Here is a 24,965-nt window from a genome sequence, read left to right as displayed (position 1 = left end):
TACCACCATCCTGGCTAATTTTGTATTTTTTTTTTAAAGACGGGGTTTCACCATGTTGGTCAGGCTGGTCTTGAACTCCCGATCTCAGGTGATCCGCCCACCTTGGCCTCCAAAGTGCTTGGATTACAGGCGTGAGCCACCATGCCTGGCCAATTTTTGTATTTTTAATAGAGACGGGGTTTCACCATGTTAGCCAGCTGGTCTCAAACTCCTGACCTCAGGAGCTCCATCCACCTCGGCCTCCCAAAGTGCGGGGATTATAGGCATGAGCCACTGAGCCAAGCCTAAATAACTGTTTTGATAAAGAAAATTTACTGTAAATTGATAAGAGTGATGACCCTTTACTTATATGCAACTGTTCACAAAGAAGTATTAAAGAAAAAAAGTTGCAAAATTCCCTTTTGAGAAAAAAAGTAGTGCATGAAATATGAAAAAAATATGTAGTGCTTATATCCATTCTAGCCTGAACCTATGTTTTACAACCTACAGATCTCAATCCGTTAGTGGAACATAAAATCAATTTAGCAGGTCTCAAACAACATTAAACAAACAAACAAAAAGCCAACAGCCCAGGCTGGGCTCAAATTCTTGAACTCAAACGACCGTCCTGCATCAGCCTCCTGAGTAGCTAGAACTATATGTGTGCACCAACATGCCCAGCCGAAGATCAGTTTTTGTGAAGCAAAAAGAAAAAAAATACTACAAGTTTATTATAATCTGATTAGACTAGCACTGTTACATAGCTGTCAAAAAAGTTATTCTGATTTTTGGCTTCAATGAAGAATCATAATGCTCAAAACAAAGGAAGTGATAGCTCTGCTCAATTTGACACACTCCTGAACATTCAATTCCAGATCTGACCTTTAGAGCAGTAGTTCTCAAAATGTGGTCCACAGATTCCTAGAGGTCCCTGAGATCATCTGAGGGGGTTAATGATGTCAAAACCCTTTTCTTTCTTTTTTTTAAATTTTGAGATGGAGTTGCACTCTTGGCTCACTGCAACCTCCACCCTCTGGGTTCAAGCAATTCTCCTGCCTCAGCTTCCCAAATAGCTAGGATTATAGGCACCCGCCACCATGCCTGGCTAATTTTTGTATTTCTAGTAGAGTCAGAGTTTTACCATGTTGGCCAGGTGGGTCTCGAATTCCTGACCTCAGGTGATCTGTCTGCCTTGGCCACCCAAAGTGTTAGGATTACAGGCAGCCACCATACCTGGCCCAAACCCTTTTCATAATAATACCACATTATTTGCCTTTTTCATTTTGTTGATATTTGCATCCATGATGCAAGACCAATGGTGGGGAAAATTACTGGTGTCTTAACACGGATGAAGGCAGTGGGACCAAACTGAACACCCTTTCATGAGAAAAACACTCAAGAAACTAGTAATAAAGGGGAAACTCTTCAACACGATAAATGACACTTGTGAAAAATTCAGGTTGGGTGCTATGGTTCGGGCCTGTATTCCCAAAGCACGTTGGGAGGCCAAGGTGGGTAGTAGATTGAGTGCAGGAGTTTGAGACCAGACTGGGTAACATGGCGAAACCCCGTCTCTACCAAAAATGCAAAAAAATTAGCCACGCCTGATGGCATGCACCTGTGGTCCCAGCTACTTGGGAGGCTGAGGTGGGAGGATTGCTTGAGCCTGAGTGGTGGAGGTTGCAATGAGCTGAGATTACGCCACTACACTCCAACTTGGGTGACAGAGTGAGACACTATCCCCAAAAAAATTCACAGCCCACTGTTGCATCACAATGAAAAAAAGAAAAATTCACAGCCAGCATTATACTCAATGGTTAAACACTGACAATTTCCCCCTTAGTAATAAAAATCAGAAGCGAGACAAAGACAAACAGCATGATCAACAAGGTGAAACCTTGTCTCTACCAAAAAACAGTAGCAATACAAAAATTTGCTGGGCATGGTGGCACGTGTCCGGAGTCTCAGCTGCTCTACTCAGGAGGCTGAGGTGGGAGAATCACTTGAACTAGGAAGTTGCAATGAGCTGAGATTGCACTACTGCGCTCCAGCCTGAGTGACAGAGTGAAACGTTGTTTCAAAGAAAAAAAAAAAAAAAGATGTCGGTTCTTGCCACTCTATTCAACATTGTGCTGGAGGATCTAGCCAGGAAACCCCACAAGAAAGAAGGAAAAGAAAAGAAAGAAAAGGCATCTAGATCAGAAAGGAAGTAATAAAACTAACTTTTTTTAAAAACAGGGTTTCCCTCTGCTGCCCAGGTTGAAGTGCAGTGAGGCAATCAGGATCACTGCAACCTCAACCTTCCAGGCTCAAGCCATCCTCCCATCTCAGCCCCTCAAGTAGCTGGGACTATAGGAACGAGCCACTACACTCAGCTAATTTTTGCTATTTTTTAGAGACAGAGTTTCTCTTTGTTGCCCAGGCTGGTCTGGAACTCTTGAGCTCAAGCAATCCGCCCACCTCGACCTCCCAAAGTGCTGGGATTAAAAGCATGAGCCACTGTAAAATTTATTTGCAAATGACATTATCTTGTATAAAGAAAATCCTAAGGAATTCACTATAAAATCTATCAGAATAAATGAGTTCAACAAGGTTTCAAGGTACAATATCTATATGCAAAAATCAATTGTATTTCTATAAACTTCCAATGAGCACTCTGAAAATGAAATTAAGAAAATAATTTCATTTACAATAGCATCAAGAAAATTTCATTTACAATAGCATAAAAAAGAATCAAATATTTAAGAACAAATTTAACAAAAGTATAAAACTTATACTCTGAAAACTAAAGCATCCCATGTTCATGGATCAGTATACTTAATATTGCTAAGTAGCGATACTTTGTAATATCATCTACAGAGGCAACACAATTTTTATCAGAATCTCAGCTGACTTCTTTGTAGAAACTGACAAGCTGATTCTAAAACTCATATGGAATTGAATGGGACCCAGAACAGCCAAAACAATCTTGAAAAAGAATAACAAAGTAAGAGGGCTCTCACTTCCTGGTGTCAAAATTTCCTACAAAGCAACAATAATCAAGAGAGTGTGGTACTGGCACAGGGTCAGATATATAGATCAATGGAACAGAATTGAGAGTGTAGAAATAAAACCAGGTTTCTAAGGTCAAATGACTTTGAGAAGTGTGCCAGGACCATTCAATGTGTTAAGAACTATCTTTTCAAAAAATGGTGCTGAGAAAACTGGATTTCTACAAGCAAAAGAATGAAGCTGAACACTTATCTCACAATTTGTTTTAAAAACCCACAAAATTAAAAAATGAATCAAAGTCTTCAATATAAAAGCTAAAAGTATAAAACTCTGAGATGAAAACGTTAAGAGTAAATCTTTATGACCTTACATTTGGTAAGGGATTCTTAAGGTATGACACCATGAACAAAAGCAACAAAAGAAACTGCCGGGTGCAGTGGCTCATGCCTGTAATCCCAGCACTTTGGGAGGCCAAGGTGGGCAGATCATAAGGTCAAGGGATAGAGACCATCCTGGCCAACACGGTAAAACCCCGTCTCTACTAAAAATACAAAAATTAGCTGGGCGTGGTGGCGCACGCCTGTAGTCCCAGCTACTCAGGAGGCTGAGGCAGGAGAATTGCTTGAACCCGGGAGGCGGAGGTTGCAGTGAGCTGAGATCATGCCACTGCAGTCCAGCCTGGCACCTGGCGACGGAGCAAGACTCTGTCTCCAAAAAAAAAAAAAAAGCACCAAAGAAAAAACAATTTAGACTTTATCAAAATTAAAAACTTGTGCTTCATAGGACAACATCAAGAAAGTGGAAAGACAACTCACATGGTGGAAGATACTACTTGTAAATCATAAATCTGATTAGAGATTTAGATCCAGAATAATATAGTTACATACTATATAATGATGCTCTGGTATATGGACCACATATCCAATGGTGGCCCCATAAGATTAAGATTATAGTATCATTTTTTTTTTTTTTTGAGACATAGTCTTGCCAGAATGGAGGAGTATAGTGTCATGATCTTGGTTCATCGCAACCTCTGCCTCTGGGGTTCAAACAATTCTTGTGCCTTAGCCTAGCGAGTAGCTGGAATTACAGGCACATGCCACCATAACTGACTAATTTTTTTGCATTTTTAACAGAGATGGTGTTTTGCTATACTGGCCAGTCTGTTCTCAAATTCCTGGCCTCAAATGATCCGCCCACTTCGGCCTCCCAGGGTGCTAGGATTGCAGGCGTGAGCCACTGCGCCCAGCCTGTTTACAGAATTCTTACAATTCAATAACAAAAAAGACAAATAAGCCAGGCGCGGTGGCTCACGCTTGTAATCCCAGCACTTTGGGAGGCCGAGGCGGGTGGATCACGAGGTCAAGAGATCGAGACCATCCTGGTCAACATGGTGAAACCCCATCTCTACTAAAAATACAAAAACTAGCTGGGCATGGTGGTGCATGCCTGTAGTCCCAGCTACTCGGGAGGCTGAGGCAGGAGAATTGCCTGAACCCAGGAGGCGGAGGTTGCAGTGAGCCGAGATCGCGCCATTGCACTCCAGCCTGGGTAACAAGAGCGAAACTCCGTCTCAAAAAAAAAAAAAAGACAAATAAACCAATTAAAAAATGGGCAAATGAGAAGACTGAAACTGGGTCCCTTCCTTACATGTACAAAAATCAACTCAAGATGGATTTTAAAGACTTAAATGTAAAACCCAAAGCTATAAAAACCTTGGAAGACAACCGTAGGCAATACTATCCTGAACATACGAAGAAGCAAAGATTTACTGACAAAGACACCAAAAGCAATTCAACAAAAGCAAAAATTGACAAGTGGGATCTAATTAAACTGAAAAGCTTCTGCACAGCAAAATAAACTATCAAAAGAATAAACAGACAACCCACAGAATGGGAAAAAATATTTGCAAACTATGCATTGACAAGGGTCTGATATCCAACATCTGTAAGAAACTTAAATGTACAAAAAAAAAAAAAAGCAAACAACCTCATTAAAAAGGGGGCAAAAGACATGAACAGACACTTTTCAAAAGAAGATGTATGCAGCTAACAAGCATATGAAAAATGTTCAGATCACTGGTCATTAGAGAAATGCGAATCAAAACCGCAATGAGCTACCATCTCACACCAGTCAGAATTGCTATTAAAAAGTCAAAAAATAACAGGTGCTGGCAAGGTTGCAGGGAAAGGGAACATTTATACACCATTGGTGGGAGTGTAAATTAGTTCAACCATTGTGGAAAGCAGTGTGGCAATTCTTCAAAGAACTAAAAACAGAACTACCATTCAACTCAGCAATCCCATTACTGGGTATATAACCTGAAGGAATACAAACCATAAAGACACATGCACATGAATGTTCACTGCAGCACTATTCATAATAGCAAAGACATAGAATCAACTTAAATGCCCATCAACGACAGACTGGATAAACAAAATGTGGTACGTATACATCATGGAACACGTGCAGCCACAATAAAGAACAAGATCATGTCTTTTGTGGAAACACAGATGGAGGTGGAGGCCATTATCCTCAGCAAAATAATGCAGGAACAGAAAACCAAACACCACATGTTCTCATTTATAAATGGGAGCTAAATGATGAGAACTTAAGAACACTGAGAAAAAAACAACAGACATTAGGGTTTAATTGAGGATGGAGGTTGGGAGAAGGGAGAGGAGCAGAAAAGGCAGCTACTGGGTACTGGGCTTAATTCCTGAGTGATGAAATAATGTACAACAGAGCCCCATGATATGAGTGTCAGGTCTCCATATGCAAGCCTGGAGCCTGAAAGTCTGAAGTCCTGCTTGCCTCAGCTGATGTCTCCGATCCCCTACCTGCGTTCACCATTGTTCCTAATCGCCCAGCAAAGCTTCCCTGGACAAGCCCCTCAACCAACCCTGCCATCGTAACTGTTCTTACGATAACGTAAACACCTCTCACCCAACCCTGCCACTGTAACTGAACTTACTCTGCAACACTCCCGCCCCCTGCAAAAAACTACTCAAACCTATAAAACCAACTCCTATCCCACTTCCCTTTGCTAATGTCCTTTTCCGCCTTAGCCCACCTGCACCTAGGTAAATAAACAGCCATGTTGCTCACACAAAGCCTGTTTGGAAGGTCTCTTCATTCAGAGAACTAGTTTTTTCAACAATGAGTTCACCTATATGACAAAGCTTCACATGTACCCCCAAACCTAAAAAAAAAGGGCAGTCAGGCACTCTGGCTCATGCAATCCCAGCACTTTTGGAGGTTGAGAGGGGCGGATCACCTGAGGTCAGGGGTTCGAGACCAGCCTGGCCAACATAGCAAAACCCCAGCTCTACTAAAAAAATAGAAAAAGTTAAGCCAGGCATGGTGGCATGTGCCTGTAATCCCAGCTATCTGCAGTAGGAGAACTGCTTGAACCCAGGAGGCAGAGGTTGCAGTGAGCTGAGATCACGCCACTGTACTCCAGCCTGAGCAACAGAGCAAGACTCCATCTGAAAAAAAAAAAAGGAAAGCTGAGCAGGAATTTCTGTTTTTAAAAAAGTTTAAAAAAAAAAAAAAAAAGAAAACTTGCTTGCAAAGTTGGCAGTGTTCCCATGGTTCCCTAACTGATAAGGATGGTTTAATGTGTCTAGACTGCTTGCACAATTTAGTTTATGTGGAACATTTGCTTTCCTTTCAGGAGCCTGGAAATTTGGTACATGCTAGGCAGAGGGTCCCTATATGACCAGCCCCCAATAAAAATTTGGGCACTGAGCCTCTAGCAAGCTTTCCTGGGAGACAACACTTTACACATGTCATCACAGTTCAGTGCTGGAAGAATTAAGCATGTCCTATGAGATTCCACTGGGAGAGGACTCTTAGACGCTTGTGTCTGGCCTCAGACTTTACTCCATGTACCTTTTCCCTTTGCTGACTTTGCTCTGTATCTTCTCACTGTAATAAATCTTAGCTGTCAGCACAACTACATACTGAGCCTTATGAGTCCTTTCAGAGTATTACTGGTTGTGGAGGTGAGGTGGTCTTGGGGATTACCCCTCAAAACAGTAATTTAGATACTGCATAATAAAATGTGTCAACCCACATCCAGCCAGTTTTAATTTCTAATAAGTTAAATATCCATAGATATAACCCACATAAATAAAAGCTCTTTGCAGTTCTCAGAAATTTTTAAGTGTAATAGGGTTCCGAGGCCAAAAGTTTGAGAACCACTATTTTAGTGTGAAAAACTAATTGTGACATGTTGAGGACAGTGATCAACAGGATGTTATATGAATAACATGGAACGAACTAAGGAAGTCAGAGTAGAGTCAATTCTCCAACCACTCACAGCCTACACACAGACAAGAGTGTACTTAGGGCAGATAGACAGGTGTGTTCAAATAGTTCAAGGGTTGTCCTCCAGAAGACAGAATAGACTAATTATATGCAATCAAGATAAATGTCTTCATAGCATGGTACCTTTGGGCCATAATATTAGGAAAAAAACTGCAAGAACGAGCTCTTCCTCTTCCCTTCCATTCTGTTCCTGAGCAATCCAGTCCAAAAACCAATAGGTACCTAAAGCAAAGTAGTTATCTTTGCTGGCCAGAAGGTAGTGGTCTGGGACCTGGGGTTTGGGGTGTGGCACAGGGAGTCAGTCTGAACAGGCTGAAGGGAACATTGGCGCAGGCACATCCCAGCACAGGGGTGAGAACATTGGCGACTGGGAAGGGCATGCATGCAGAGGGGTGTGGCCGAGTGTGAATGAAGCAGGAGTCTAAGGACCTGAGTACAGTGTCCACATTTGGGACCGTCTGGCTTGGGGTGGAGGAGTAGGAACAGTTTGAGAGGGCTTCCACATGTACAGGAAGCTTGGTGCAGGGTGGAAACTCAGGTTGGGTGAGGAGGAGGTCCATTGCATGGGAGCAGTCTGGTGGTCTCAGGGCCCAAACAGGGTAAGGAGGGGATCCACATTAGAGCTGCAATATGGAGTGGGCTATGACAGTGCAACAGAAGTGAAAAGGGCATCCAGGAAGGGCAGTAACCTAGCATGGGGACTCAGTGGGGGAATCAGACCTCCTGCACAGTAAGGGAGACAGACCCTACCTCACTGGGCTATTAGGATTAAATGGATAATATGCATATTGTGTATGAGCCCAGAGTAAGCACAATCCAAGTGTTTGCTATTATTAATGTCCATAAAGGGCCTGGCACAACGCCAAGCACATGATACCCAACAAATGGCTGTTTATTATATGATTACCCTATTACATCACATTCTACACATCTCATATACATACAGCAGCTACTGTCTGGATGATGGGCAAATTTATTTAGAAAAATTAACCACTTAACACCTACATCCCTTTCAGGAATTCTGTTTTTTCACCTAGACTTCCTCATTTGCTCTTCTTGTTTAGTTTAGGTAAACTTTTCTTTTCATATTGCCTTAAACTCTCTACTTCCTTTCATACTGACCCCTTCTTCAAAGTCTTCTAATTCACATAGTAACACAAAACCCAACCATCACCTCAGAAACACATCTAGGTTGGTGCAAAGGGCTTGAACAGACTCACTGAGTCTACAGCCATTTCCCCACATCAGTACACACGGAATAACTTGATGTCTTATTTGTTTCATACCTGTCCTCGTTTTGGTGCATGCATGTATATGCCTAGGTAGAGTCCCATGGCAGGGGAATAAGCAAGCCGTAATTTGTGTCCAGTCCCAGAAGTGAGTCGAAGGTCTTTCTTCACAGGGACATATTCCAGCATGTCAGCTACCATGAGACACATTTGCTCCTGCCCAAGAAAATAGTTAATAGGTGGTATTCAAAGAATATTCAGACTAGAAGAACATAACTTTCGAAAGGATGGACCTTTCATTATATCTACCATTCTATCTAGTTTATCTGCTATAAGACCTTACAGGTTTTTGTTTGAAAAGGGCTAACATGGGCTGGGCATGGTAGCCCACATCTGTAATCCCAGCACTTTGGGAGGTCAAGGCGGGTGGATCACCTGAGGTCAGGAGTTCGAGACCAGCCTGGCCAACAGGGTGAAACCCCATCTCTACTAAAAATATAAAAATTAGCCAGGTGCAGTGATGCACACCTATAATCCCAGCTACTCGGGAGGCTGAGGTAGGAGAATTGCTTGAACCCAGGAAGCGGAGATTGCGCCATTGCATTCCAGCCTGGGCGACAGAGCAAGACTCCATGTGGTAGTGTGCGCCTGTAGTCCCAGGTATTTGAGGAGCTGAGGTGGGTGGATTACTTGAGTCTGGGAGGCAGAGGCTGCAGTGAGCTGTATTCATGCCACTGCACTCCAGCCTGGGCGACAAAGTGAGACTGTCTCAAAAAATAAAAATAAAGTGAAAGGTATACTTTGTACTTACTCTTTCAGTGTCCCTGTAAGAGTGATATTTTTTCCAAATAAAAAGACAGTAAGTTAGGAGGAAAATATATGCAAAACAAAGCTAAATGAAACTGTCTGAATCTGGAAGTGACCAATAATTTCCAAACCAACTGATCTGATAATCTTTAAGAGAAACAGCAAGATTTATTTCAATTCTCATATGTTAACCCACAGCAACACTTACCTTGTAAGACCACATTCGTAGCTTATGATCCTGACACAGAGCAAAGATGAAGGCATCATGCTCCACACAATGAACAGCAAGACTGAGGGGACGATCTGAAGGCGACTGGTCACCCCTAAAACATAAGGCCCCGTTTTAGAGTTTTACTGTTGCAAAGAATCTGATCATTAGAATTTGCAATTCAAGAAATATAAAATTATAAATGTACACGCTTAGCAGGAGGACCAAGAGCTTATATGCTGGTAGAAGACAACTACGTTTCTATTTGATTTATCACCAATTACTATAACAAAATTTAAAAGGCTCTACATAACAATGGAAGACTGTTTCCTTTTGTATTATTTTCCTTTAACCATCAAATACTTTCTACTTCTAACAATTTTACACAAAACTGGATTTGGGTAAGTAAGGGTAGAACACTGAACTGGAGGCTGGGCGCGGTGGCTCACGCCTGTAATCCCAGCACTGTGGGAGGCCGAGGCGGGTGGATCACGAGGTCAAGAGATCGAGACCATCCTGGTCAACATGATGAAACCCCGTCTCTACTAAAAATACAAAAAATTAGCTGGGCATGGTGGTACATGCCTGTAATCCCAGCAACTCAGGAGGCTGAGGCAGGAGAATCGCCTGAACCCGGGAGGCGGAGTTGCGGTGAGCCGAGATCGTGCCATTGCACTCCAGCCTGGGTAACAAGAGCGAAACTCCGTCTCAAAAAAAAAAAAAAAAAAAAAAAAAAAGAACACTGAACTGGATATTGTGGGAATATAAACAGTAGGCTGGTTTATGGTGTCAAGGCATCCAATTGCAGAGGAAATGGGCTCAGGAGTGTGGCTTTCCTCAGACGCAATTTGATGTTAGTCTGACTGTTCTCCTTTTTAATATAATGTTTGCCTTGGAATAAGACTGGAAGCAGTAACTGCCAACCAGTGCAAAAAGATTAAATTCCTGGGCCCTTTGATTTACCTGCCAGACACCACTCACCTGATAGCTGTTGGCATCCATCCTATAAGCAATCGTTGCATTACTGAACTCTGCTTCAGTTCCACAACTGACACCACACCTGCAATGATATCCAAGCCACCTTTTGATCACACTTAGAGAAACCCAAAGGCAAAAATGATGTAACCATGAACAAGGTCTTTATAATAGGCAATAGGATTCTGTATTTCTGTACTAACAAAGTTTTAGGATGTAACTTTCCTACATATATCACACCTAAACTATTTTGAATCATGATTAGATCAATAAAAATAACATTTTTATACTTCTTGTGAAAATGTTTGCCTTTTACAGACTGTAACCCATATTGTCATCCAGCAGAATCACTTCATTCTTTCCAAAACAATCACTAGGTACCTTTCATGTGCCAGGCACAGTTCTAGATGCTGGTGACACAGCAGTAAACAAAACAAATTTTAAAACTCCTGTCCTCATGGAACTTACATTCCTTTAGGGGTAGGGGAGAAGCAGAGACAGTCAGATTAAGTAGAATGGTATTCAGTGAGAAAAATAACACACAAAAGGAGTACACAGAATGCCAAGGTGTAGGGAGGGCAGGCAGGGGCACTGCCGTTTTGAAAAGGGTGTTCAGTGAAAGCCTCAGTGAGGTGACATTAAGTGAAGACCTAAAGAAGCTGAGGCAATGAGCCAAGCTAGTAGCTGACTATACCAAACAAATGCCTCAAAGTAGGGGTGTTCCTGGCATATTCATGGAATTGCAAGAAGGCATGTGGCTGAAGAGGAGGGGAAGAGTGAACAGATGAAGTTAGAGAGAGAGCAGTGAGTCATTCTAAGCCAGTGTAAGGACTATGGGTTTATTCAGCATAACATGATGTATTTAAAATCCAAGTTGGGTCATGTTGGCCAGGCGTGGTAGCTCACACCTGTAATCCCAGCACTTTAGGAGGCTGAGGTAGGCGGATCACTTGAGGTCAAGAGTTCGAGACCAGCATAGTCAACTTGGTGAAACTCGTCTTTACTAAAAATTCAAAAATTAGCTGGGCATGGTGGTAGATGCCTATAATCCCAGCTACTCAGGAAACTGAGACACGAGAATCACTTGAACCTGGTGGGTGGAGGTTGCAGTGAGTCAAGATCGCACCACTGTATCCCAGCCTAAGCAACAGAGTGAGACTCTATCTCAAAAGAAAGAAAGAAAGAAAAAAAAGTTGGGTCATGTCACTGCATTACATAAAAGATGGCGTTACACAGTGCAGTGACATGACCCAATTTGGGTTTTAAATATACCAGTCCACCTGAGAAGTTTCTGAAGAGGGTTAAGGTCAGATCTGGGGAGGTATTTAGGAAACTAATGCAATAATCCAGGCAAGACATAGTGGTGACTTGGTGCAGGGTATTGAACTTCTTTGTTTCAATTAATTTAATTATGATGTTATAATGCCTCTATCTCAGGGCAGACAATTAGGCAACTCATCTTTACTATAGGATTTAGAATAGGCTGTCTTATACTTGTCTATTTGTTCTTCCATACTCCAAATGCTTTATAGTTCCTTATACGCTGTATAAAAGTAAAGCATTAGGGACTCATCAGGCAAGCGATAATGAATGAGCAGTTCTGGGACAGAAGAGATGCAATCCCTGCACTGGATGAGGAGGTTGAACTTTTAAGGTCTGTTTCAATGTTAACATTCCTTGTTTAAAGTTAAATCCATGCTCAGTTCCCATTCTTACCAGGTATGTCATAAGGAGGTAGCTTAAGAACAAAGATTCCCCCAGAAGCACATGGTAAAGCAAACAGGGCCTCTCCATCACTGCTAAGCCAGGCTGTTGAGGTGGTAGAATTAGGAGATATTCCAGGTACTGCTGGAATTAATTGATAGTTGCAAGGATCTGTGAAATCAACTTTTCCAATGTCAGTGAATATTGACTGCATCTGACTTTCAACTACCAACTCCTGTTGAGTAATTAAAAAGAAAAATCTATTAAATCAAAATAACCAGAATTTTGCTCAGTTCCTCTCTATCGCAAAAGAAGTTTTTAAAGTAAAAAACTGTCAAGCTTAACAAGAAAGCTATTTTTTTTTTAATGAAAACTAATTCTCAACTTAAAATGTATCCCTGATGATTTTAAGAGATAACTATCAAAATATGCTTGGTGAGGGATGACAAGAATCCAAATTTCCTTCAATTCCAAAGGATAACGCTCTAGCACTCAATTTGTGACACCCAGAGTAATTTGGGAAATAAAAGATATTGTACTTAGCCAACTTACACTCCTATACATCCGGGAAGGGTGTGGTAAAAGTAACCTGTGCACTGTTTGATTGGTTAAAATCAAGATTATCACATGATTCTGAGTCTCAGAGACATAAACCCCTCCAGGTAAGACATTGCAATTTTGGAATTTTAGGCGAACAGCATTATTCAACAGATTTACGTCCAGTGACTCCTCCACCAGCTCCAATGTATCTCCAGAGGTCTTCCTGTTAAAAAAAAGAGACATTTGTTTGAAAACTTTATGCTTTTCTTTCTCACTGACTATTGCATTGAAATATATGAGACTAGGCTGGTCTCAAACGTCTGACCTCATGATCCGCCTGCCTCAGCCTCCCAAAGTGCTGGGATTATAGGTGTGAGCCACCGGCCTAGATAAAAGAGTTTTAAGATTTATCAGATCTAGGCCGGGCACGGTGGCTCAAGCCTGTAATCCCAGCACTTTGGGAGGCCGAGGCGGGTGGATCACGAGGTCAAGAGATCGAGACCATCCTGGTCAACATGGTGAAACCCCGTCTCTACTAAAAATACAAAAAAAATTAGCTGGGCATGGTGGTGTGTGCCTGTAATCCCAGCTACTCAGGAGGCTGAGGCAGGAGAATTGCCTGAACCCGGGAGGCGGAGGTTGCGGTGAGCCGAGATTGCGCCATTGCACTCCAGCCTGGGTAACAAGAGCGAAACTCTGTCTCCAAAAAAAAAAAAAAAAAAAAAAAAAAAGATTTATCAGATCTTGTTAAGGAATACACAGCCAGTGGAAAACACAGTTTAAAGCAGAACCAGAAAAAAAGGACATTTTGTTAAAAATTTTTAAAAATCTATCAATCCTTAAAAAAAGAGCTTCAAAGTGACAGAAAATAACTCACGGTATATCACATGCCTGAAGAAGAAATGACAATACATACTGTGCTTAAACAAAGCCAGAAGTGTGCTGGGATGCAGGTAACCTTCTTCAGGTGCAACTCTGCTGGGTGTAGGTCTGGAACTAGCACGCAGCATTGCTGGGAGTGCCTTAACTTCCCATTGCTGTATCTACCATATTACCTGCATCCTCTCCAAAAAAGAAGGCTCCTTCCAGCAACTAAAGGCCAACTTCTGGCTTTCTCTGCATATTTCTCCTGTATCCGCCTCTCCTGCTTCCAGGGCCTTCCATCATCATTCAAATAAGCTGTTTCCTGGCCTCCCCTCACTCACAATCCAGTTATCCATCCTCTCCATTCCCCTTCATGGCCAAGCTTTCTCTATTTCCTCACATCCCTCCTACTCTTAAGCCTACTAAATCTGGCTTTTGCCTCTGCCACACCCTCTTCTTGTCAAAGTCAATATCAGATTGACTTTGATATTGGACTATCAAAGTCAAAGATATTGGACTTTGATAGTCCAATATCAACTTTGATATTGGACTATCAAAGATATTGATATTTCCAATGGACTCTTCAGTCTTTCTCTTACTTGATCTTTTTTTTTTTGAGATGGAGTTTCGCTTTTGTTGCCCAGGCTGGAGTGCAATGGAGTGATCTCAGCTCACTGCAACCTCTGCCTCCAGGGTTCAAACGATTCTCTTGCCTCAGCATCCTGAGTAGCTGGGACTACAGGCACTTGCCACTATGCCTGGCTAATTTTTGCATTTTTAGTAGAGACAGCGTTTCACCATGTTGGCCTGGCTGGTCTCAAACTCCTGACCTCAGGTGATCCAACCGCCTAAGCCTCCCAAAGTGCTGGGATTACAGGCATGAGCCACAGTGCCTGGGCCTCTTACTTGATCTCTCAGCAGCATTCCACATACTTGATCTTGCCTTCCTTTTTATTTTTTATTCTTTTTTTTCCCTCCACACTACAGAAGCCTTTCTTTTTAAAACAATCTCTTCTCAAGAATCCTGCGGTACTACCCTCTCCCAGTTTTCCTCCCACATTGCTGTCCATTTCTTCCCCTTCTCCTTGACCTAACCCCTAAACACTAGATTTCCTCAAACCTTGATCCTGGATCATCTTCTCTCACTGTACACTTTCTCCCAAGGCACATCTTGTCTACTCCCAAGGATGTAAGTACCTTTTCAGTTCTGATGATTTCCCAGAGCTACATTGCTTCCGGTAACTCATGGCATCAGCATAATTTTCTGGATCTTCAACTTCATCTCTGAATAATTCCTTTGCTTTCCTGCCTTATGGTAAAATTTGGATCCTGGATCTCCCATGAGGACAGTGACCCCAGAGTTTTCTCTACCACGGCCTTTGTAGTGGGGCCTCAAGGAAAAAATACAGATGTCCTTGCTCCCCACTGGCTTTCTAGGCCACTGTTCCTCCTCTCCTACCTGAGCCACTCAGCTATGAAGCTCATGGAATCAGATACCACCTGCTACCCATGCTCACTGCAGTTGATTTTGGCTCGTGGTCCACTGTCACTCTCTCCCACACTACTCTTGCCATAATTCTTAATGATTTCAATATCAGGGCCAGGTACAGGGGCTCATGCCTATAATTCCAGCATCCTGGGAGGCCAAGACAGAAGGATTTCTTCAGCCCAGGAGTACGAGATGAGCCTGGGCAACATAGCAAGAACTTCTCTCTAAAATAAAAAAAATTAGCCAGGCATGGTGATGCCTGCCTGTAATCCTAGCCACTTGGGAAGCTGAGATGGGAGCTAGGAGTTCAAGGTTGCAGTAAGCCATGACTGTGCTATTGTACTCCAGCTTGGGTGAGAGTGAAACTTTGACTCTAAAAAAGAGCAAATAAATGAACAAACAATATCCAATTATCCTAATACTCCACCTTCTCAATTTCCCAAATTCCTTTCCTTTGGTGATTACTCTCAACTGTATCTACTGCATTCCCAACTGCATACAGACTATATTATTATATTTTCTCCATGTTCCTCCCTTGCTCTCCAGCTACCATGTGATTTCTGCACTTCCCTTAAAGCAATATGCCTTGAAAGAGCTGTTCTATACTCACAACTCTCCTTCCTCTCTTGAACCCACTCCACCGAGGCTTTTGTACGACTACTGCGGCAATTCCCGACCTGGTCACCAATTATCTCCATGATGCAAAGGCCAATTTTCATTTCTCAATTTGCCTGGCTTAAATGCAACATCGACAAGTTTTTCACCCTCCTCCTCCCCTCCTCCTTGAAGTATTTCCCTTAGCTTCTGGGATGCCACATTCTTTGTTCAACACTCACTTCAGTTACTCCTTCTTGAGCTCCTTGCCGGTTCCTCATTATTCTAAACGTTGGCTTGCCCCAGGGTTCAGTCCCAGACCACTCTACTCAAGTGGCTCTCAACTGGGGACGATTCTGCCTTACTCCCCAGGATATTAAATAATATCTAGAGATATTTTTGGTTATCATAACTGGTGTAGAAGTGGGGGTACAGATGTACTATTGGTATGCAGAGGGTAGAGGGCAGGAATGCTGTTTAACACCCTACAGCATACAGGACAGCCCCCCACAATGAAGACTTAGCTGACAATAATAGTGCAGAAGTGGAAAATCCTAATTTATTCTCACTTTGCAGGTGATCTCATTCAGTAGAACAGCTTTAAGCACCATCTAATGCCAAAAGTTTGCAATCTTTATCTTTAGCACAACTTCTCCACTCAACTCCTGACTACTGCTTCAACACTCACTTGGATATCTAACAGGCATCTCAGATTACACCTCTCAAAAACAGAACTCCTGGACCCACTGAACCTGAAGAAAACAAACAAACAAAAATACCTGCTTCACCTACAGTTTTTTCCATTTCAATTAATGACATCTCCATAACTTTCAACTGCTCGAGCCAAAAATCTGGGGCTTACCTGACTCTTTTCTTTCTGTATACTCTCCATCCAATGCAATAGTAATTCTAACAAATTCATCTTGAAAACAAAACTGCAATCAGAACATTTCTCACTGCCTCTGTCACTACCACCCTGAGCTAAACCACCATCATCTCTTGTCTGGATTGTAGCACCAGCCTCCTAATTGGTCTCCTGCATCCACCCTTCCCCCCCCCCACTCCATTCTCAACATAGCAGTCACAGCAATCCTTTAGAAACCCAGATCTTAGGCCAGGTGCAGTGGTGCATACCTGTAATCCCAGCATTTTGGGAGGCTGAGGCAGGTGGATCACCTGAGGTCAGGAGTTGGAGACCAGCCTGACCAACATGGAGAAACCTCATCTCTACTAAAAATACAAAATTAGCTGGTCGTGGTGGTGCATGCCTGTATCCCAGCTACTTGGGAGGCTGAGGCAGGAGAATTACTTGAACTTGGGAGGCAGAAGTTGTGGTGACAGAGATCACGCCACTGCACTCCAGCCTGGGCAATACAAAACTCTGTCTCAAAAAAAAAAAACCGAACATGTCATTCCTCCACTTGAACCTTCCACAGCTTGTTTCCATCTTACTCAGAGTAAAAGCCAAAGCTTAAAATAACCAACAAAGCCCTTATCTGGCCCTCAGCTACCTCTTTCTTATTATTCTACGCTTTGTTCACTCAGCTGCAGACTCCTGGCTCCTTTCCACTCTTTGAACACAACACGCTCCTGTCTCAGGGTTCTTTGCGCTCTTTATTCCTTTTTCTTGAAAGGTTCTACCTGAAATACTCATTCCCCAGATATCCTTTCTTCTGCTCAAATGTCAACTTACCCTGGCTCCTGCCCAACCACCCTACATAAAACATAACTCCCACAGGCATTCCTCTTCCCCCTTATGCTGTCCCCTTTTCCCTATTCCATTTATCAACTGACAAACTGTCAGAGGCATGTGAATCAGAACGACTCCATCTTGAATAGGAGCTGGGTAAAATTAGACTGAAACCCACTGGGCTGCATTCCTAGACAGGCAACGCATTCTAAGCCACAGGATGCAATAGGAGGTCAGCACAAAATACAGGTCACAAAGACCCTGCTGATAAAACAGGGTTGCAGTAAAAGAGCCGGCCAAAACCAAAATTGCGACAAGAGTCACCGCCTATTGTCCTCACTGCTACACTCCCACCAATGCCATGACAGTTTACAAATGTCATGGCAACGTCAAGAAGTTACCCTATATGGCCTAAAAAACAGAGGGATAAATTATCCACCCCTGTTTAGTATATCATCAGGAAATAACCATAAAAATGGGCAACCAGAAGCCTTCTAGGGCTGCTCTGTAAAGTAGTTTATTCCTTTTTTTTTTTTTTTTTTTTTTTTCTGAGATGGAGCTTCACTCTTGTTTGCCCAGGCTGGGGCGCAATGAGGCGATCTCATCTCACTGCAACCTCCGCCTCCTGGGTTCAAGCTATTCTCCTGCCTCAGCCTCCCAAGGAGCTGGGATTACAGGCATGTGCCACCATGCCCAGCTAATTTTGTATTTTTAATAGAGACAGGGTTTCACCATACCGGTCAGGCTGGTGTCAAACTCTTGACCTCAGGTGATCCACCTGCCTGGGCCTCCTAAAGTGCTAGGATTACAGGCATGAGCCACCATGCTCCACCTCCTTTACTTTCTTAATAAATTTGCTTTCACTGCCGGGCGCGGTGGCTCAAGCCTGTAATCCCAGCACTGTGGGAGGCCGAGGCGGGTGGATCACGAGGTCAAGAGATCGAGACCATCCTGGTCAACATGGTGAAACCCCGTCTCTACTAAAACTACAAAAAATTAGCTGGGCATGGTGGCGCGTGCCTGTAATCCCAGCGACTCAGGAGGCTGGGGCAGGAGAATTGCCTGAACCCAGGAGGTGGAGGTTGCGGTGAGCCGAGATCGCGCCATTGCACTCCAGCCTGGGAAACAAGAGCGAAACTCCGTCTCAAAAAAAAAAAAAAAAAAAAAAAAAAAAAATTTGCTTTCACTTTGCACTGCAGACTCACCCTGAATTCTTTCTTGTTCGAGATCCAAGAACCCTCCCTTGGGGTCTGGATCAGGACCCTTTTCCCGTAACAAAACTACATGTACTTAGGTTTTTTTGGTTATTATTGTTGTTGCCTATCTTCCTCCATGAAAGCAGGGACTTTGTTTTGTTCCCTGCTTTATCCCTATTCCCTAAAAATTGACTGAAACATAATAGGCAAGCAAATTTTCTTTCTTTCTTTTTTTTTTTTAAAGAGATGGGGTCTCACCCTGTTGCCCAAGCTGCAGTGTAGTAGCATGATCAGATCCTCCCACCTCAGCCTCCCGAGTAGTTAAGATGAAAGGCACATGCCACGCTGCCTGGCTTATTTTTATTTATTTATTTATTTATTTTATTTTTATTTATTTATTTTTTTTGAGATGGAGTTTCGCTCTTGTTACCCAGGCTGGAGTGCAATGGCACAATCTTGGCTCACTGCAACCTCCGCCTCCTGGGTTCAGGCAATTCTCCTGCCTCAGCCTCCTGAGTAGCTGGGATTACAGGCATGCGCCACCATGCCCAGCTAATTTTTTTGTATTTTTAGTAGAGACGGGGTTTCACCATGTTGACCAGGATGGTCTCGATCTCTTGACCTTGTGATCCACCCGCCTCGGCCTCCCAAAGTGCTGGGATTACAGGCTTGAGCCACCGCGCCCGGCCTGCCTGGCTTATTTTTAAAAAATCAAATGACATGGTGGCTCACTCCCGTAATCCCAGCAAGTTGGGAGACCAAGAAGGGGTCCAGCAGTTTGAGATCAGCCCAGGCAACAAGGCAAAACCCCATCTCTAAAAAAACAAATACAAAAATTGGCTGGGCGTGGTGGTGCAGACCTGTAATTCCAGCTACTTGGGGGGCTGAGGTGGGTCACTTGAACCCAGGAGTAAAGGTTGCAGTGAGCTGTGACTGCACCACTGTACTCCAGCCTGGGCAATGGAACCAGACTGTTTATCAAAAACAAACAAACAAAAAAACCCAAAACACCAAAACTTTTTTTTTTTGTAGAAATGGGGTCTTGAACTCCTGGCCTCAAGAGATCCCCCCACCTCAGTCCCCCAAAGTGCTGTGATTACAGGTGTGAGTCACTGTGCCCAGCCAAAATAGTTCTTAAGTAAACGAAATTTGTATCTCTAACATAAGCCTCTCTTTTGAGCCTCAGACCTACAAATTTCAAGGCTTACTTGACATCTTCAAAGGGCTGCTGCCCAGGTACTTCAGATTTACTATTTCTGATACAATTATTCATATCTTTCCAAAATCCATCTTCTATGTTATCTCTGTAAATGGCAACCTCTCCCCACTCATATCTGGTTAGTCACATCAGACACCAGGGAGTTGTCCTTGCTCTCTCCTTTTTCTTTTTTCTTTTTCTTTCTTTTTTTTTTTTTTTTGAGACGGAGTTTCGCTCTTGTTACCCAGGCTGGAGTGCAATGGCGCGATCTCGGCTCACCGCAACCTCCGCCTCCTGGGTTCAGGCAATTCTCCTGCCCCAGCCTCCTGAGTCGCTGGGATTACAGGCACGCGCCACCATGCCCAGCTAATTTTTTTTTGTATTTTTAGTAGAGACGGGGTTTCACCATGTTGACCAGGATGGTCTCGATCTCTTGACCTCGTGATCCACCCGCCTCGGCCTCCCAAAGCACTGGGATTACAGGCATGTGCCACCATGCCCAGCTAATTTTTGGTATTTTTAGTAGAGACAGGGTTTCACCATGTTGACCAGGATGGTCTTGATCTCTTGACCTCGTGATCCACCCGCTTCAGCCTCCCAAAGTGCTGGGATTACAGGCGTGAGCCACCGCACCCAGCCCAAGGTTTGGGCTTCTAATGATCCCACTGCGCAAGCTTTGAACACAGTACACAATAGGTTTTCCAACCCTTGCTTCCCTCCCTCTCTCCTTTTGGAATCCCCAGTGTTAACTCTTCCCATCCAAAAACGCAATTTTGATGTTACTCTTTAAAAACCTTTCAATGATAACTCAATGTACTTAGGATAAAATCCAAAAATCCTTAAAAATGGCCTAAGGGTCCCTATAATCAGAGTCCTGCCTCCCTCTCCAACCTCAGTATCTCACATCACTTTCTGTTCTACCCACTGCACTTAAGCCACACAGATCTTTGGTCAGTTCCAAATCTGCCAAATTCTCCCCACTTATGACCTTTGCATATGGTGATCCTACTTGCCGGACTGCTCTCTGTCCACTCCCCTTGCCTGGCTAACCTCGTGTCCTTCAGATCTCAGGGTAACTGTGAATTCCTTAAAGTCTTTCCCTGCCCACTAATTTCATTTGGTCCTCTCAGCCTCTCAAAGCCCGATATTTTTCCTCTAGGGCAAGTATGAAAACTTGTGTTTATATACCTGTGTTGTGGTCATTAGTTTTAATGTCTTTTTCCTCCACAAAACTTCCATATCTATTCTGACACTGCTGCAACTTCTTGCATGATGAAAATGGTGGTTGTTTTTGTTCATTTCATCCTGGTACCAGCACAATGCCTGACATATTGAAGCTCAAACATATACGTACAATGAAGAAAGCTGTAAATCACTATAAAAACACAATGGGTTCATGTTTAAAGCCGGTCTTATGGGCTTTATCCCCTAAGCTACATTTCCTCTGCTTATAGTGTTGTTTGATGTTTGATATGTGTGTGGGGGGGGGCGGGGGTTACCTCTTCTAGAACTCTGTGTCTCAGTTGTCCCCTGATTCTCATATGAACTGAAAAAACAACCTTTCTCTTTCCCTAAATGTCAATTACCACTTCTAAAATGACACTTTGGGAACAGCGACGAAAATTTATACACCAAACCCTACCTTTCCAGGGGAGTCTGGCGAACCACAGTACTTACCAATGAATGAACCTGTTTCTGGTGACGGAGAACAACTTGCCACTCTCCCCATAGTAAAAGCCTCCCGCGCTCTCACTGTATTTTGAGGCGCCAGCCACAGCATTTGCAGTCCCTGCAAAATGAACGTGGTCAGACTGCACACGCGTCCTCCGAGAAATGACAGGGACTAAGGGAGCTGACAAGGCAGAGGGTGACAGACTGACAACCCATACGAAGAAGAGGAAAACATCAGATGCCAAGGAATCTCTGATCCCGGGGCTAGAGGCATGTGGACTCAGGAGGATGAACCAGGGAGTCAGAGATCCTGGGACCCATGAGGGCGGCCCGAGGGGACAGATCGGATCGCGCCCTTCCTGGCTACTCCCGTACCAATGCTGCAGACTGTGAATTCCCGAAAGTGCCTCGGCCTTTCGCGCTCTGCTCCGCTTAGCTCCACGAAGCTCCGATCCAGGGAACCCGCCGCCGCCATCTTCCCGCCGTCGCCGCGATGCCCGACGGGACAAAGGGAGGTCCCCGCGGCTGCCGTCACTTCCGGGGGCGGGGCGGGCGGAACTGCGAGCAGGTGAAGCAGCTCGCGAGCAGAAAGACCGCTCCGGCCTTTCGTTGCAGTGCTTCCACTCGGAGAATGAGGGTGGGCAGCGAGGAAGCCAGAAGAGAAGGGTGCCGGGGAGGCCGACTCTATCTGTGGGAACCTTCGAGTGGCCGGCTAGGATGCCTCCAGAGGGCGGTGCTCTTTTCTCGGTGGCCTCAGGGCAGGGGGCGGGGCCAGGTTTGTTTCGGTTTCAAAAACGCGGGTCGAGTCTCCCAGGAGGGGCGAGATCCGAAGAGGCAAGGCCGGATCCCGCGTTCTTGGTCACCTCTCCCTTGGTTAGGATGTCCGTTAGTAAATCTCTGCCGGATCCTCCCTTCACTCTTCAGCGGCGACACTTGGGATAGCGGAGTGAGGAAGGGGTAGTGAGGGAAAGGCCTTTGGTTTTGGCCTTTTTCCCCGACCAAGAGACTGTATTCGTATATTCCTGTATAATGAAGCGTAATGTGTTAGTTAAACCTTGATGCTGCCACCTGCTGAGGTTTCCTGAGTGCTACTCACTTGGATACGTGAAAGGCATTTGTCATTCATTCAACCCGCGATCTCGCACTTGGCTGTCAATACAGTAAGGGCCCATAGTCCTCACTGGTTAGAAGATGTTGTGGGAGTAGATGCTCAATATCGAGGAAAATGCTAATCTCCAGGGGGAAAGGTTTTGTTCCTTAATGAGAGCCAACGCTTGTTAAGCACTTCTATTACCTTGTTATTACCAGTGACCACAACCATTTCCTGTCTGTCATTCTCTGTTTCATTTATCTGGTTCGGACCATCATTCTTTATCCTCTTCACTTCCTCTGGGACACCAACTTTGGCAGTGCGGTCTCCTCATTCTACCTGGAAACCATTGTTCTACAGGCTCTTCACTGTCCCTCACTTCTTTGGTGTTTCTTTCTTGTCCTGAATACCGTTAAATTACTTCATTGCCTAACTCTTCTACTTTGGTAAAAACTACAACTTCGAATACATTCAAATCTGCAGCTGAACATGAGGAAATCTAAACACCCGGGCCGGGCGTGGTGGCTCACGCCTGTAATCCCAACATTTGGAGAGAGCGAGGCGGGCGGATCACTTGAGGTCTGGAGTTCGAGACCAGCCTGAACAACGTGGTGAGACCCCGTCTCTACTAAAAATAGAAAAATTAGCTGGGCGTGATGGCGTGCGCCTATAATCCCAGCTAAGTTGGGAGGCAGAGGCAGGAGAATCGCTTGAACGTGGGAGGCAGAGGTTGCAGTGAGCGGATATAGTGCTGTTGCACTTCAGCCTGGGCAACGATCGAAACTCCGTCTCAAAAAAAATAAAAAAAGAAAGCTATACACCCATACTGACATGCCTCCCTGTAACTCCATCAGGACCGTGAACCTTGAGTGGGCCCATAATGCTGCCCAGCAAACACATTGTATTTGCTCTTTCCACTTAAACTGTTCTGAATGTGTATTTATTTCATAACTCCTGTAACTTTCATTGCCTCCTCCCTCATCCTCACTCTCAGCTTGCTTCTTCATTTAGAAAAAACAATCAGAGGCCGAGATGGAAGGGTGGCTTGAGGCCAGGAGTTCAAGACCAGCCTGGGCAACATACCCCCATCTCTAATAAAATTTTAAAAAAATTAGCAAGGTGTACTGGTGTGCCTCTGTAGTCTCAGCTATAGGAGGATTGCTTGAGCCCAGGAGTTGGAGGTTACAGTGAGCTGCAATCTTGCCACTGCATTCCAGCATGGCTAGAAAGAGACCCATCTGGAAAGAAGGAAAGAGGAAGGGAGGACTTCCTCTACAATGACATCTCCCCACCTACCAGCATCTGTAGCCACATATTTTGCCTTCCTTTCCTGTTACTATAAATTAAACTGTCTCAGCTCATGCAGAGACAAACTTTCTACTTCCTTAAAAACACCTGCTCAAGGTCATCATTCCAGCAATTCAATTATTTCCATTTTCAGTTTTTTTTCTTTTTACTTAGTACTCTATGTATTAAGCATACAAACACTCCCTCAGCTTCTACTCTCTGCAGCTATTATTCCATATCTCTTCTCCTCTCACCCCACAGCAAAACTCAAGAGTGTTCTAATTCTTTTATTTTCTTATTTATTTATTTTTGGAGATGGAGTTTTGCTCTTGTTCCCTAGGCTGGAGTACAGTGGCAGGATCTTGGCTCACTCCAACCTCTGCCTCCCTGGTTCAAGCGATTCTCCTGCCTCAGCCTCCCAAATAGCTGGGATTATAGGCATGCGCTGCCTTGCCTGGCTAATCTTTTTTGTACTTTTAGTAGATACAGTTTCACCATGTTGGACAGGCTGGTCTCAAACTCCTTACTTCAAGTGATCCACCCACCTCGGCATCCCAAAGTGCTGGGATTACAGCCGTGAGCCACTGCACCTGGCCGCATTCTGTCTTAAATCCATGTTTATCGGGCTTTTGCTCTTACTGCCTTGCTGAAACTGCTTTTTTTTCCAGATTATCAATGACATCCACATTACCCACCCTATCTAATATGAAACTGCTATTTCTTTTCTCTTTTTTGGCACAGAATCTTGCTCTGTTATCCAGGCTGGGGTGCAGTGATGGGATCCCAGTTCACTGCAGCCTCAAACTCCTGGGCTCAGGAGATCCTCCTGCCTCCGCCTCCCAAGTAGCTGGGGCCACAGGCTTGTGCCACCATGCCCTGCCAAATTTTTTATTTTTTATATAGACAGGGTCTTTCTATGTTGCCCAGGCTGGTCTCAAACTCCAGGTCTCAAGCGATCCTCCTGCTTCTGCCTCACAAAGTGCTGGAATTACAGGCATGAGTCACAGCATCTGGCCTGAACTGTTATTTCTAAGCTTACTTGACTACTTGTAGAATTTGGCCAATTGCTTGCTCCTTCCTCGAGGAAACACATTCTTTTTTTTTTTTTTTTTTTTTTTTTT

At 43.9% G+C, this 24,965-nt stretch overlaps 1 protein-coding gene across 1 annotated transcript in view; it reads right to left on the bottom strand.

Moving 5' to 3' along the window:
- NUP160 (nucleoporin 160) overlaps positions 1–22,168 on the bottom strand; it is a 67,926-nt gene extending 45,758 nt beyond the window's left edge. Inside the window, exons 1-7 of the mRNA XM_032282483.1 lie at positions 21,843–22,168; positions 21,474–21,585; positions 12,778–12,988; positions 12,238–12,460; positions 10,528–10,606; positions 9,547–9,661; positions 8,589–8,747 (exon numbers count right to left, since the gene is read on the bottom strand). Coding sequence (XP_032138374.1) covers positions 8,589–8,747; positions 9,547–9,661; positions 10,528–10,606; positions 12,238–12,460; positions 12,778–12,988; positions 21,474–21,585; positions 21,843–21,942 — 999 coding nt within the window. The 5' untranslated portion in view covers positions 21,943–22,168. The remainder of the gene's footprint in view (positions 1–8,588; positions 8,748–9,546; positions 9,662–10,527; positions 10,607–12,237; positions 12,461–12,777; positions 12,989–21,473; positions 21,586–21,842) is intronic.
- Positions 22,169–24,965: the final 2,797 nt, after the last annotated feature.

Source organism: Sapajus apella, unplaced genomic scaffold (genome assembly GCF_009761245.1).
Source record: "Sapajus apella isolate SASKATOON/1434 unplaced genomic scaffold, GSC_monkey_1.0 scaffold14, whole genome shotgun sequence".
In the NCBI taxonomy this organism is placed as follows: domain Eukaryota; kingdom Metazoa; phylum Chordata; class Mammalia; order Primates; family Cebidae; genus Sapajus; species Sapajus apella.
The sequence above is the reverse complement of the archived record's forward strand: the minus strand, read 5'-3'. Positions and strand labels throughout refer to the sequence as shown.